The 14,859-nt window shown below is 40.6% G+C and overlaps 1 protein-coding gene across 4 annotated transcripts in view; it reads left to right on the top strand.

Moving 5' to 3' along the window:
* PIGK (phosphatidylinositol glycan anchor biosynthesis class K) overlaps positions 1-14,859 on the top strand; it is a 140,288-nt gene that overhangs the window by 103,187 nt on the left and 22,242 nt on the right. For all 4 annotated transcript variants that reach the window (XM_045028894.1, XM_045028893.1, XM_045028892.1 and 1 more), the window contains one exon: positions 2,474-2,549. In XM_045028894.1, the coding sequence (XP_044884829.1) occupies positions 2,474-2,549 (76 nt within the window). The remainder of the gene's footprint in view (positions 1-2,473; positions 2,550-14,859) is intronic.

Genomic DNA, 14,859 nt, shown 5'->3' with positions numbered 1-14,859 from the left:
GCGGAGTTATTTCTCAAAAATCACACAGTGATTATGCATATTACTCTGACAACTCTAATTCTTCTGCCCTGATTGGCTTTTGTACTAAGAATTTGTTGCAGCAAACAGCCCCCAAAAGAGACGACCTCAGTCTTTCCCTCCAGCTGAAACAGGAAAATTCCAAAATGTATATTGGGGCAAAAAGAAGAAGGGGGCTGGGCAGGGGCAGAAAAGGATGGTGTGGTCCACACTGCTGATAGAGAGATGTTCAAAAAACACCTTTAAAATTTGTTTCCCTTTTCTTATCCCTTTCTGTCCTCCTCCTTCCCTGCCTACAGGTTAACTTGTCTCCAGAATAATTGTCATAATTATGTTTACATAGGACCATGGAAGAATAAGGCCATATTTTTGGTACTAATGTTTAATACAACGATATAGTGATACTCCTCTCCTAGAAGCATACCTAACTCAATCTTAAACTGAGTGTTCTGTTCAAAGGGAAGGTTAAAACGAGGAACAGTTCTATATTGAACCATGGGGTGAGCTGTTCATTGTGGCTCCCAAAAGACAACCAGCACCTTGAGTTTTGTTGGTAGCCATAGGCGCCAACTCTGTGGGTGCTCCGGGGCTGGAGCACCCACAGGGAAAAATTAGTGGGTGCTCTGCATCCCCTGGCCACCAAGCTCCCCTCACCCTCTCCGCCCCATCTCCTCCTCCTCCCGTGAGTGTGCCGCGTCCCCGCTCCTCTGCCTACTTCCCAGCACTTCCCGCCTGGCTGCTGCCAAACAGCCATTTGGCAGCTTTAGCACGCTCCGGGAGGGAGGGGGAGGGGCGGGAACGTGGCACGCTCAGTGGAGGAGGTGGGAAAGAGGTGGGGCTGGGGCCGGGATTTGGGGAAGGAGTTGGAATAGGGGCAGGGAGGGGGCAGAGTTGGGGCGGGGACTTGGTGGAAGGCAGAATGGGGGTCAAGCACCCACAGGAAAGAGGAGAAGTCGGCATCTATACTGGTAGCCAACCAGTAATATGCTTTCACAATTCTTCCCTACTGAGAGGGGTTGGCAGCTGCATTCTGCACTAGATGAAGAGACTGAGCAGCCTAGGTGGTTAGTCCCAGACACACCATGTTTCCAACCAAAGTAACCAAAGCATTGGTGACCTGAAGCAGGTGCTGTACAGGAGAGGAAAGACCTCAATTCTCTGGTCAGCTGAAGATGAGAGAGAGAGTATTTCTGGCCATCGTTGGTAGTTGGGGATGTAGGAGCAGAGAGCTGTCTAGTGAGGCTCCAAGATTGAAATCCACTTTGAAATTGTACATGAGTGTACACATTGGAGCAGGTGTAGACTCAATGAGTTCCTCAGAATGGTTTTCCCTACTAATCAGCTTCCCCTTTTTCTTTCCTAGAGAGATCTTACGCTAACTGGATTTCTTTCTGGGCCATCTCTCTCTCTCATAGTGACAGAGAGAGAGAGAGAGCAAGGAAACTGCTCTATCTGGGTTTAATGACAAGGAAACCTAGTGTACAGTTTCAGCAGCATATCAACGGGGTAGCCAGCTGAAGGTCTTACTCCAGTTCAAAGCGGACAAGTGGTTGCGTTGTTAAACTCGCCACCGCAGCTGGTACTGAATGGCATTTTTGGCAGAGAAAGGATGGAGAATGATTTATCCTCTTGCCCGTGGTGGTGTCACATTTGAGTTACCTTAGTGGGATCATATGGAGAAGCTTGCAATGTCATTGCCAATGCTGCACCTGTTCTGTAAACAAACAACTTCATTCTCCAGGGAGATCAAGCAAGCATCTTTCACCAGCTGAATTCACTTAAAACAAAATTAAAAGGTTTTCTCAGGTTTCCGCCTGCTGGTTTTAAACTTTCTACATATTTGAATTATTCCAGTGAAAAACAGCAGCCATGAGTAACACTAGTTTTATTTACACTAACTTGTCTTATTATTTTCTCTCGGTTTTAAAAACTATTTTAAGGTGGGGATTTATTTTTCTGATTATAATGAATCAAAACATTGTTTCCTCTAGATCAGTGGTTCTCAAACTAGGGCCGCCGCTTGTTCAGGGAAAGCCCCTGGCGGGCCAGGCCGGTTCGGTTTGTTTACCTGCCGCATCTGCAGGTTCGGCCGATCGTGGCTCCCACTGGCTGCAGTTCGCCGCTCCAGGCCAATGGGGCTGCAGGAAGGGCAGCCAGCACGTCCCTCGGCCCACATCGCTTCCCACAGCCCCTATTGGCCTGGAGTGGCTAACCATGGCCAGTGGGTGCCGCGATCGGCTGAACCCGCGGACACGACAGGTAAACAAACCAGCCTGGCCCGCCAGGAGCTTTCCCTGAACAAGCGGCGGCCCTAGTTTGAGAACCACTGCTCTAGATGTAACATTTCAAACAGTATTTGGTAGTAATGTAGGTTTTTTTTGTTTTTAATTCCAGGAGTTTGTTTTTTGTAATAATTGTAAGAACATTTATTAATATGAACTTCATTTATTTTCAGGGCTCCAAATGATGAGATGGCAACAGAACCACTAAAATATGCTGAACAGCTTCCTGTAGCTCAGATAATACACCAGGTATGCCTTTCCATTACAAGTATTTGCTTTCAGAATAGGCAAGATTCATAATCTTTAAAATGTAATACTTTTGTTAGGTTTTACAGAATCAATGTGCTTATGCTAGAGGCACTCACAAACTTTAGATGACAGCTGTTAAATCATGAATGTCTTATTCAAAGCACAGCAATGAAAGGATACTTGCAGGACGACACAAGAATTCTGATTTCACCCATGGCACAGGGTGCAGTTAAAATTTTTGTATTTTTTCTCCTAAAAAACAGAATTAGATTTCTTCCAACTTGCATCTTGACCCGAATGCCTGCTCTCTTTGAAAAACAGCTAAATTACAATACCATTATCGCAATGTATTTGTAATGAAGAATTGAACAGGGAAAACAATTTCCCTTCCCAATATAATTCTGAACGAGCTCTGAGTAACATTTCCATTTCCAACTACAGTAGTGCCATCATACTTTCTGTTCCTTGCGCCACATAGCTGGTATCACAACAAAAAGCACTGTTGGTAAAGTTTTGCCTTAGGTATTTCATTCTAATTGTGGCTGTAATTAACTGCTGGCTCATTGGGCCAGATGTTAATATTGTCTAGATGGCAGATTATCTACAGCTCTGGCCTTCAGACACAATTGACTTTGAACCATGATAGATCAACAGGAGAAAATGGAAATCCACAAAATGTTAAAGTTGCTGAGAATATCCTATGAGTATTTATTAATTGTTGTTGTAGATCTTTCCAAATATCTTTGTCAATCAGAGTGTTTCTTTGCAGTTGAATTGCTTGCTGCAGGCAATGCCAGTTTTAGCTTAAAGGAAACATGGGCTTTATTTTAAAACTTTGAAGTGTACAGGCCTTTTCTGCAAGATGTAAACACACGGGATTTTAATTTTTTTTGGCTGAAATCTGCACCTCTGGGAAGAATATCTGATGTGTTCAGAACATTGGAGATTGGAAATCAGGACCTGTTTGTATGTCAGGAATTCCCTGGTGTTGTCAGAGCTTGAGATGACCCAACAGCCTGCAAATGTCACATTTAAAATTCTGTCTTCATGCCTGACTCTCAGCATAAATGAATTAAACAACAGAGCAGGCAGCAAGTCAATATGTTCTTAACAGCGAGAGTGAGCAGTGAAACAGTTTGTGGGTTGTTTGGAATAGGTAAATAGGAACTGCACAGATTGGTTCACCTAGATGAAAATCTGAAACAGGAAAGAGAATTAACCTTTAAGATGGCTGGCCAGATTAAATGTAACAGTAATATTTTTACAGCTTAAAGAAATTAATAACCATGGATAGTTCATTTGGTTATTGTATGATGTCTTGCAATGGAATACTGCATTGTGGGAAGGCAGAAATATGATTTTCATATACTTTATCTCGTTGCTATAACAGAAGCTTACCAATAGTATAGGACTAGATCCTCCCCGTCATCTGGTGCAAAGCCGCTAGACAGACCTAGTTACCTAGGGATTTCCCTGGCATAGGATGATGTAAAGCTTTATGCCACCCCCTTGGAGGCCCTTATCTATGGAGTATGTGAAGGGGCAGAATGCCCTGGCAATCGCTGCTCCTGGAGTAGGCACTCTTTTTGAAGAAAAGGACAAGCAGCATATACTCTATGTGAATGGCTGGGGATGTTTCACATTTACTTTCTTTTGCCTGATAATGTGATGACCTGTATCTTAATTACTTGGAATAGCCTAATAGAGAGCTGGCAACTCTATTCAAATGGTACCATAAGTTTGTTGGTATTCTAGGTATCACCAAATGTCCGTCACTGTTTCTTAAGGTCCTTAAACATTATCTCTAATATTTTCTCCAGTTTATAAACCACTGTAATATGGTAGCCATTAAAAGCCTTCTCTTTGATTTCTCATTTGTTTGCTCTCTGAGGAAAAATTCAGGTACAGTACCTCTTGAATTGTTTATTACATATGAATTGCATAAAAAAGAAACACTGCACCCAATTTTGACTTAAACATAGCACTTCTCTTGTATTAGTAGTAATCTGTTACCATATTAGTATAAAAATAGGACAACAACATAGAGTTTAGCAATTCTAAATTGAATAATTGTATCAAACTCAATACATTAGCGCACAATTAATTTAAATATACAGACACACAAGAAATGAAAGGATAAAAACCAAAGGGCGTATTAATATTAAAACGTAAACCACCAATTTTCTGAATATAGAGCAAATCAGACATTACACAAAAAAGGGAGATAATTGCTTTACCAGTCTAAGACAAAAAGCACAAACATTAAATTTAAAAATATTTTAAGTAATTGGAAAAGGAAGAGCCTGGACTGCCATTAATGTAAAATGTAAATCAGCTATAAAACAAGCATTCACATGAAATGAACACACAACCTGGTTTTAAAATATTACATTACTATGTAGAAGGAGCTGTGGCAGCCAACTGGTTGACAGCCTGTACAGAATGAATTGCCAAGACATTAGAAATCAACATGATGGCTCTTTGATTCTTAAAATATCCTGTAAGTAGCATGAAGTAATCACGTACTCTTGAACAAAAATATTTAAATTAAGTTTTAAAATAGCTTAGTCAAGCTTAACAAGAGTACTACAAAAGACATCCTAAAAATTTATGAGGTTTTTTTTTTACGCTAATATATGCAGACAAATTTGGATTGAGTTTGTGTATAAAAAGGCAAAAAAGTTAGGAAGTATTTCAGTTCTGTTTTTTTGTTTCGTTTTTTAAATTCTGCTTTTATTTTGTTCTAGTGAGAGGGTAGAGAAGAATGTTAACTTAAGTCAAATTTGGAAGAAAAATAAGTAGTATGTTAAGATACTGTTTTTGTTCATCATATACAAAACATTCATTAGTAGGGCCTTAGTTCAGCAAGATAAACATGTGCCTAACTTCAGTGGAGCTTCTCATGCACTTAGATTTAGGCACATGCTTATACACCTTGCTTAATCAGGGCTTGACATTTGAACTATCCTCCTATGATGTCGCCCAGTAACATTACAGATATTTTATTGATGAAAGGGATGTTTCAATGATAAGTGTCCAATCTCTTAATTTTGTTATAATTGAAAACTTAATTAAATGGCAACTTGAGGCCAGAATCAAATTGGATACTTATTTCTTCCAGTCCTTTGTTAAATACTGATCATATTAAGCGAAAACACATTAGCATTATGGAACAGTACAATAGTTTAGATTTTTGTTTGTAATAGTAACTTTAAGGTTCACTGTAGCTCGTCAATCTGCTCTAAGGTGGGGGTGGGAGGCCCACAGTAGGGGTGCGACCTAGAATGCTCTGCATTTACTTCTGAAGGGTTCAGCATTCCTATATGTACTCTACTTGTCTGGTGAAAACACACATTGCTATAGAAACTAGTAAATGAATATCCTAATGTATCTAGTATCCCTTTGTTGCTTTTTTTACTACTGAAACTTAGCAAATAAATTACTGTTTCATTTCCCCAGAGAACTATTTGATCCTAATTTGAGAACCTAAACCTTCAAAATTAGCAACTAAAAAAATTGCTTTTCTAGAAGTAACTGTTAAGGGGAAAGAATTATGACTGTAGCCCCAAGTGATTACTATATTAAATTAATCCTGTAAGGTAAGTGTACCGTTGCATTGCTCAACAAGAACTTGTTTTTGCCACTGAGGTTCCAGTTCAGCAAAGCTCTTAAGCACTTGATTCATTTTAAGCATATGAGTAGTTGGGACTACCTACATGAGTTAAATGTTTTGTTGTATTAGGGTCTTAATGCACAGTTTTGACTGTCCCATCCAATCCATAGCTGGAAGGATGAGGATGCAACATGGGGCATCAAATGAAAAATTAAAGGAAGAAAATGGATAAGGGGTCTTCAGAGCTGTAGAAGACCAAGGTTGCGGTTGGAGCAGTTAGTGATATTCAAAGGTAATTACAGAACTGCTCAGGACAGTAGTTCCACAGTTAACCTTGCAACCAAGGTTTCATTTTCATCTCTGGTTTCAGCCCGTATCTCACTTTGGCCTCAAAACTCTCTCCATCTCTCGTTTGTTTATTCTTGGGACCTGATTCCGATCTCTCTAGTTTTACGGTGCTATGTAAATTCATTCATTTTCAGTGAAATTATTCCTGTTCTTTGTTGATTTAGCTGGGAGAAGAATCATGCCCACAAGTATAGAGGAGAGAGGTTTTTTGCAAAATTTGAAGGAAAACATTGAAACCGTGTTTGTATGTCAAGAAAGTAAAATGTACAGTGTTCAGGTTTCCAAAATGCTTTGTTTTTGCTGATCTTTGTTAGGGCCTATAACACAGAAATACTCAGTAAAAACAACAATCCAATGCACAGAAGCCAGTACTGATCCTGGTAAGGGCTTTCAAAATGTAGTCCAGTAACTATAATGAAAGCCGACCATGAGGATGGTTCCTTGCACCTCCAGAGCATACTACTTTGGCAGAGCTCCAACAATAAGAGCCTGTTCCTGACAGCAGGGATCTTACTCTCACCTGTCTTGGCTCAGAATGGAATCTTTTCCCTCTGCACCTACCCCAAGACATTTCTTTCTTGAACCTAGTATTTTACAAACAGCACTTCTGGGAGAAGCTGTCAGCACCCAAGGATTTAAACTGTTGTCTCTCCTGGCTTCCTCCATGAGGAAGGGATGCATGTCTCCTGTAGGCATCCATAGAAGGAGGATCTACGGAGATATTCCTTCCCTGCTTTTTTCACCCAGATGAGAGGTTGGGGAAGTGGCTATCACAATGCCTGTGGGTTCAAGGCAGTGAGTACAAGCTGCCACTTCCATATGAAACAATCTTGGTGTGGCTCCCTTACCGACATATGGAGCTGACATTCATGTTCCACTTCACTGGTGAAATCTTCACACTAACCCAGCCCATAGGCAGAATATTGTTACACACACACGTACCCACACTATCTCACTTGGCACCACCTGTCTCCCTTGCATTTCTCCTTAAGACGATGGCACATCAGCTCCAAGCAGCACAAGAACTACACATCATCTCTAGCATACAGGTCTGTTGCATCAGCGATTTCAGCTTTATGCGGTCGGCAAAAACAAAAAAAAAGAGAAAAATAACCATTTTAATACTGTACCTGTAGTGCGAGTGATTCCACCCGCCATTCAACTCAATGTAATTTTGACTATACACGGTTTTTGCTTTATGCACTAAGCACGGAACGGAACCCCCGCATAAGATGAGACTCACCTGTATTTATAATACAATCTTTTTTCATGAGTTGCTTTTAATAACTTATTTAAAATTGTCCTTTGCTGAGAAACATCTGATTTCGTTGCTTTTTGGATTGGTTAACTCCTAGGGAAGTAGTGGATGATGGGAGTCATCTTTGGATGAATGAACTAATACTTGCCAGTATAACCTTGTTAAAATTTGCTGAACTTATCTGTTGGGAAACCTGTGCGAGCAATGCAATCTAGTGAAGGGATACTCCCTTGGAGAAATAATGCAGAAGAAACAGATGATTTCCAATATAATTGCATTTTACAGTTATTTAGCAGACATTAATTTGCAATTAAACTATTCCTTTTTTCTTTCATAGTCTAAATTTGAAATTAAGATTTTAAGTTTAACTTAAAAAATGGTACTTTCTGTGGAAAATACTTCCTTCTTTGTTAAACAGTGACAAACAGATGGGTCAGAATTCATTTGTTTACATGTTATTAGGTTCATTTCACTTTAATTGGTTGAAAATAAAATGGTGATTAGCACTGTGTAAATTTTATTCATCTTTTATAAAATGAGTTAAGGGTTCTTTAAATTTTAATCAGGCACATAAAATGCTTAGTAAGAGAACAAAGGCAATACAGGTTTTAGTTTAGATGCAGACATTGATATTCTTGGATTAGAACAGTTTATCTGGAGATAAAAATACATTGATGAATGAAACTCATATTGAAGATTTTACTTCATTTTCAAATGTATAGGACACAATTTTCAAAAGCAACCAGTGATTTTTTTTTGAGTGCTCAACTTGAGATGTAAAAGTGAGTTTAGGAATTGCTACACACCTCCTCTCTGAAAATCAAGCCCCTTTAAGGTGGGTATCCTTAATTACTGTGTGTTTGTATACAAGATACACATATTCTATGTATAGAATGTATTCCCTCTGCCTAGTGATGCCATGAGTCAGAATCACCAGGCAAGTAGTCAAGAAGAAAAGTCCATCCATCTCTCACTAGGGGTATGTCTTCACTACTGGCCGGATCGGCAGGCAGCGATTGTTCCAGCAGGGATCGATTTATTGCGTCTAGTCTAGACATGATAAATCCATCCCTGAGCGCTCTCCTGTCAACTCCTGTACTCCAGCTCGGCGAGAGGCCCAGGCACAGTCGACGGTGGAGCGGCAACAGTCAACTCACCGCAGTGAAAACACCACAGTAAGTCGATCAAAGCACGTCAACTTCAGCTACATTATTCACATAGCTGAAGTTGCGTAACTTAGATCGATTCCCCGTCGCCCCCCACAGTGTAGACCAGGCCACAGTGGAGCTCCTTCTCCTCTTCTGCAAATTTGATCAAGAGCAGCTGTGTGTTTGTTCAGCTATCTCCTGTGACTGCAAGAGAGTAGATGGAAGGCACTCAGTGGCCATGTCAGTGCTTCTGTACACCTTGGACTAGACGTGGAAAACCATGATGCTTGGTGATGGTCATCAAAATGTGTGGGTTCCCTCTCCTCCAGTGATTGAATTTAAGCCAACATTCTCAAGGTTAGGGATGCTGGTTACTTTTGTACGCTGTGATAAAATGCAATATATTGCACTCATTGTTCTACCTTTTCAGTCTCTACGATTTGCGGGGTCTGTTAATGCTGAAGAAAGTTAGAAATGGACACACTGTGTGTCATTTTTATTGTGTGTTTGTGTGTGTGTGTGTGCGTGTGCACACCCACATGCTGGGTTCCATCTCCTTTTCACTTTGTAAGTACAAATACTTATAATTGAGCACAGTTTAAACTTGTGTTTTGTTTGCCTGTACTTGTAAACTGGACAAAAGGAGGCAAATGGAATCATGTATGGATGTTACCCAGTAAACGACAGTTCTGAGTCCCCTTCCTAAGATCTAGCTGCTGTGCTGTGAATCTAGTTTCTTTCACTACTAGGTTTATGTGGGAATTATTGGGCTTTCTGTAGCTTCTGCTTTTCATGCCTTGCAGCCTCACAATACCCCAAGGGCAAGGATAGCTACTTCTGTACCCAAGAGAAGTAAAACAAACATTCTGTCAATAGGACCAAATGCTGGTGTAGGTTATTGCCAACTTCCACAATGTGAATGGGCATAGAGCACTGAAGAGAGATGCTGCCAAGATTGTATGCATGCAAGAGCAAGTTCCTGGCTGCTGTTTGCTCATCTGGCCACTCCAAAAGAAATGTGGATGAACTCCAAGATTAAGGCTGATCAAAAAATTACAATGGGAATACTGTCTTACTGCCCCAAAACTGAAAGATGTTCACATGCTCATGCTTGCTTTATAAAGTCAAGCGAATGACTGATTGCCATGATAACTTCCACTAAGTTATACAGAGCTAGCTGAGACAAACATTGCCATCATCTGTTTCTCTGGCTTTCACTTCAAGAAGTCATTTAAAAAAACAACCACCCCAAATGCTGATTTGCTTTTAGTTGAATTACAGAACCTATAGTGCCGGACAGAACATTTCAATTAATTTTCATCTTTTCAATTACCATGGAATCTCACTGGCTTGCACTTTTCTAATATGTAAAAATGAGGTTGGCCCTTGCCATTTCTCATGCAAAGGCTAAATAGCAGAATGCTCTAACAAGACCTCATACTAATCAAAGTTGTAACATTAATGTACGACAGTATTTCCCAGAATGCTGTGAAGTATTATAATAAAGAATTAAAATTTAACCACATTTGGTCTAATAAACATTTTGATATGTTATCCTTTTCGGATACTCACTAATTCACAACATTAGTGATGTTCTAATCTACTCTATTATAGTGCATAGCTGACTTTTTTCAAAATGATCTTTCTCTCTAAGGAATAAATGAAACTACAGAAACCTTTGGATAATATTAATCAGTACTTTATAATTTTGACCCATCTCATACATTCAAAAGAAATTTAAGACACAAAATAAGTGCATCACTTCCATAACACTTATCTAGCAGACTTTTGGCCACAGCCAGCAGTGTGGTGGAACTGCTTTGCATTGTACTGCTAGTGGATTCTGCCTGTAAAGTTGGCATAAATGGGCATGAGAGGATTACGCCAGTATAAGGGGAATCCTCCAGTGGCATAGAACAGGTATAGTGGTTCCTATACCCCTCCCTTCCTTTCTTCTTTAGCAAAGGAGGTGCTAGGGGGCGTTTTAGCCATGACCCCTCCCCTCCCGGATCTGACTTCAACCACAGTCAAGGATCTAGTTCTTCATCTCTATTTCATCAAGTCAGAATACCATGGAGAATTTCTGTTCCTAATCTTCAAGATGTAGGATAAGTAGACATCTGGAATCTTCATTGACATAAGTTTTTTCTTTTTAAACACTGCTTCCTGAATCCTAGAAATTTAGCAGTCATTATGGGGAACTTTATTTTTAGGGCATAGATTACCAACATATTCATGCTATGGAAATTCCTTCTGTCTGTACATCCCACATTCTCTGCTAGAGCCACAAAGCCAGTATTAGCACTTTTTGTTAATCTCTGAACTTCAGGAAGACACTGAATGTAATATTACAAGCCTTGTAGTGTGATAGAATGTACCAAATAACTAAATGCATTGCAGGGCAGCTTGCATAAGGCACCCAAGCAGTCATTATTTTTCAGTTTCCCTGCTTGAGGTTCTGTTTTTGGTACCAAGAAATGCCTTGGTCACTGGTCTTCAAGTCTTGGTTTTTTATCCAAGTCGATGCCTGTGAGCAACTTGCACTCCAGCTGTTTAAAGTGTCTGGGCGAATCTCACATATCAAATTTGTAAGGACTTCAAGCCTAAGACCAAAAAAAAATAGAGAGGCCAGGCTGAAGTTTCTTTTAACGGAAGCTGTGCTGAGACGACCAACAGAGCCTTCCCACACAGAGAGAACAACCACTTCATCAACAGTGAGAAGTGCTCTGCCAATGTTGGCGGAAGGCGGCATCTCCTCACAATCTCTGGTGCAGAGGAAGACACATAAGGCTTCTAAGGAAAAGACCGGAAAAGGAAGATCTCTAGGTCCTAAACCACACCAGGAAGGGGGATAGAGAATTGAGTAGAGTACATCCTAAATCTAAGCACTCATCCAGGTTAACAGCTAAGGAGGGCACTGTTGACTCCAGTGCTGGGACAGGCACTATCAAGTCTGATACCTGAAACAGCACCTGTAACTTCTATGGTGCTGTTGTTTTCAGTTACTCACCAAACAGCAGCAATTCCATTACCAACAATGGCAGAGGTGTTTGCGGCAACAAAGGACTTGTTGTCTTTGTCAGTGCTGGTTTCCCCAGCAGTGCAGGAAATCGCTCCGATGGTATCATCAGCACTCACTGAATCAGTTCAATCACTGCAGTGCCCAGTTCTGCGTCAGCCTCTTGTTTCTCAGAGCTCTCATCCTACAGTTCTGTCAAGGGGAAAACTGGTAATGATGGCCAGGAGGGGTCCATTCATCCCAGCTCTGCCGAGAGGCAGCCTGACTCTGGGATTTCTGCATTGCCAATTCAAACAACCTCACAGCCTCTTGGGCTATGTCTATACTAGAGACCTTACAGCGGCTGCACCACTGTAAGATCTCTTGTGTAGCTGCTCTGTGTGGACAGGTGAGCTCTCCCATTGACATAATTAAATCACCCCCAAAGAGCGGCGGTAGCTTGACTTTGGCTGCACTGGTTCTCCACTCTCCTCTCCCTTTCATAAAAGCTCCAATTTTGTTTCTGTTGGACTAATTTCCCAAGATCCTATTTGCCTACTTCACTCAAACCTGGAGGCGCTTCATTTAACAGCCTGGATGGATGCTCCATGGCTAGACCCTGGGGAAGAATCTTGTTCAAAAGAGGTTCAGGATGTCCTTTTAAATAGTAGGAAGCCATATACTAGATCTACTTACTTGGTGAAGTGCAAACAATTCTCTATCTGTTCCCAATAATCTGAAGTTTTACCGAGACATTTTTCAATCCATCTTATCTTGGACTCTCTCTTATACCTAGAACAACAAGGGTTGGTTATCTGCTAGGAGGACTTTGATAGAACTATCTTAGCTTTCTATCCTCAGGTTGATAATTGCTCTGTATTTTCTAATAAGATGTCAATTATATTTTTGAAAGGCCTGGAGTGGTTATATTCTCACATACAAGATTCTTTTCCCCTGTGGGACTTGAACTTGACATTGTCAGAGCTTGGGCCTTCCTTTGAGCTTTTAGCTACCTGCTCCTTACTACATATGTCAATGAAGGTGGCATTTTTGGTGGCCATCACTTCTGTTAGGAGAGTAGGTGAACTACATGCACTAATGTCTGGCCCCACTCTATATAACTTTCTTTAAACATAAGGTTTACCTACATCCTCATCCAGTTTGTTTCAAAAGTGCTGGCCAACTTCAATATTAACCAAGTGTTTGTTTATTGTCATTCTTCCCAAAGTCTAACTCAAATAAAGATGAGGAAAGGCTGCATACAGTAGACATCAGAAGAACATTGGCTTTCTATTTCAACAGGTCCAAGCAGCTCCGCTTGTCTTCCCAGCTGTTTGTGGAAATCGCAGGCAGGATGAAAGGGCTCCCAGTCTCTTCTCAGAGGATTTCATCATGGATAGTCTCCTTTATTCACTTGTGCAAAGATTTGGCTAGTATTAGTCCCCCAAGCAGAGTGACAGTACATCCGACAAGATGGCAAGTGGCTTCTGTGGCCTTTCTAGCTCAAGTGCCTATCATAGATATTTGTAGAGCAGGAACCTGGTCTTCGATGCACACATTTCCATCCATTGTGCCATCACTCTGTATTGTAAAAATGATTTGGGAGAGCTGTTCTTCAGTCCTAGTTCAGATAGAGTCCTATCCCACCTCCTGATTTCATGGCTTGTGAGTCACCAAGAGTGGAATGCGCATGTGCAATCACTCAAAGAAGAAAAAAAGTTACTAGCTTGTTCTGTAACTGTTGTGGTTTGAGATGTGCTGTACACATTCATTCCATGACCTGCCCTCCTACCGCTCTGCATCTGAGTTTCCGGCAAGAAGAAACAGAGGGGATCAGTGGTGCTGCTCCCTTTATGTCTGTTAACCAGAATGCACGGCAGTAGAGGGTGCTCAATCCGATCTCATGGGCACCTCTAAGGGAAAAAGTTTCTGATAACTGTGAGCAGGGTGCGCACGCAGTAAGAGTGCAATGGATGTGGAGCAAAGGACATGGATAACAGTGAGAGAAGCTTTCATAGATTTTAAGGCCAGAAAGGACCATTATGATAATCTAGTCTGACCTACTGCCTAACACAGGCCATGAATCTGTTTTAATATTCTCCCCTTTTTGGTTAATACATTAAAATTAGGGAGCAAGGTCAGGAAGAGTGTTGGGATGTAGGTAAATGATAAAATAGTAAGTTTTGTAGGAGGGATTTGAAGGAGGGGAGAGTACTGTCACATGGGACATGCTGAGGAAGACGTTCCAGGCATCCCAGGTGGCAAGAGAAAAGTTGATCATTCCTTGAGGTAGAAAACCAGAACAGAAGCAAGAGGAGTTGCTGAGTGTATGTTGCAAGCAAGCAGTTGGGGCTTTATAGACAAAAATAAAATGCCAGCCTTTAAAATAGCTTATTTTTTTCTAAGCAGTTTTACAGGCAGTTAGTTACTTCCACTGGTTTTTCACATGATTGTGTGAAAATTTTGTGTTCAATATGTTTTAAATATAGAGCATTCACTTTGGAAGGAGAGAACTTGGACTAGTAGAAACTTGGACTAGTAGAGACATCCCCATTTGATGTGATTAACACATGGAAGAAGATGTTTTAAATGAAAAAATACTGTGATTACTGCAATGCCGTGCAATTTCATAAATGTGTTTATGGTGCTGCTACTGTAAGTGATCAGTTGATCTGTCTATGAATTTATATAGTGTCATTGTTTTATAAGCGAGCACTAAATATTCTGATTATCATTGCATAATGTTATCCATCGAGGAGCTCCTAGTGCAGAGGTTTCCAAACTTCCCTTATTGTGTACACCTTCCAGATCTACTAGTTGCTCGTACAAATTATAATATACATTAACACATAATATATAAGACTATAATGATCATACATATCATTTACAGTTATAGTTTTAATGTACGCTTACGTTTGATCAACTTAAACAATGGTTTAATAGTA

This window comes from Mauremys mutica, chromosome 8, assembly GCF_020497125.1.
Source record: "Mauremys mutica isolate MM-2020 ecotype Southern chromosome 8, ASM2049712v1, whole genome shotgun sequence".
Classification (NCBI taxonomy): Eukaryota; Metazoa; Chordata; order Testudines; family Geoemydidae; genus Mauremys; species Mauremys mutica.
This window is presented reverse-complemented; position numbering and strand designations above follow the sequence as displayed.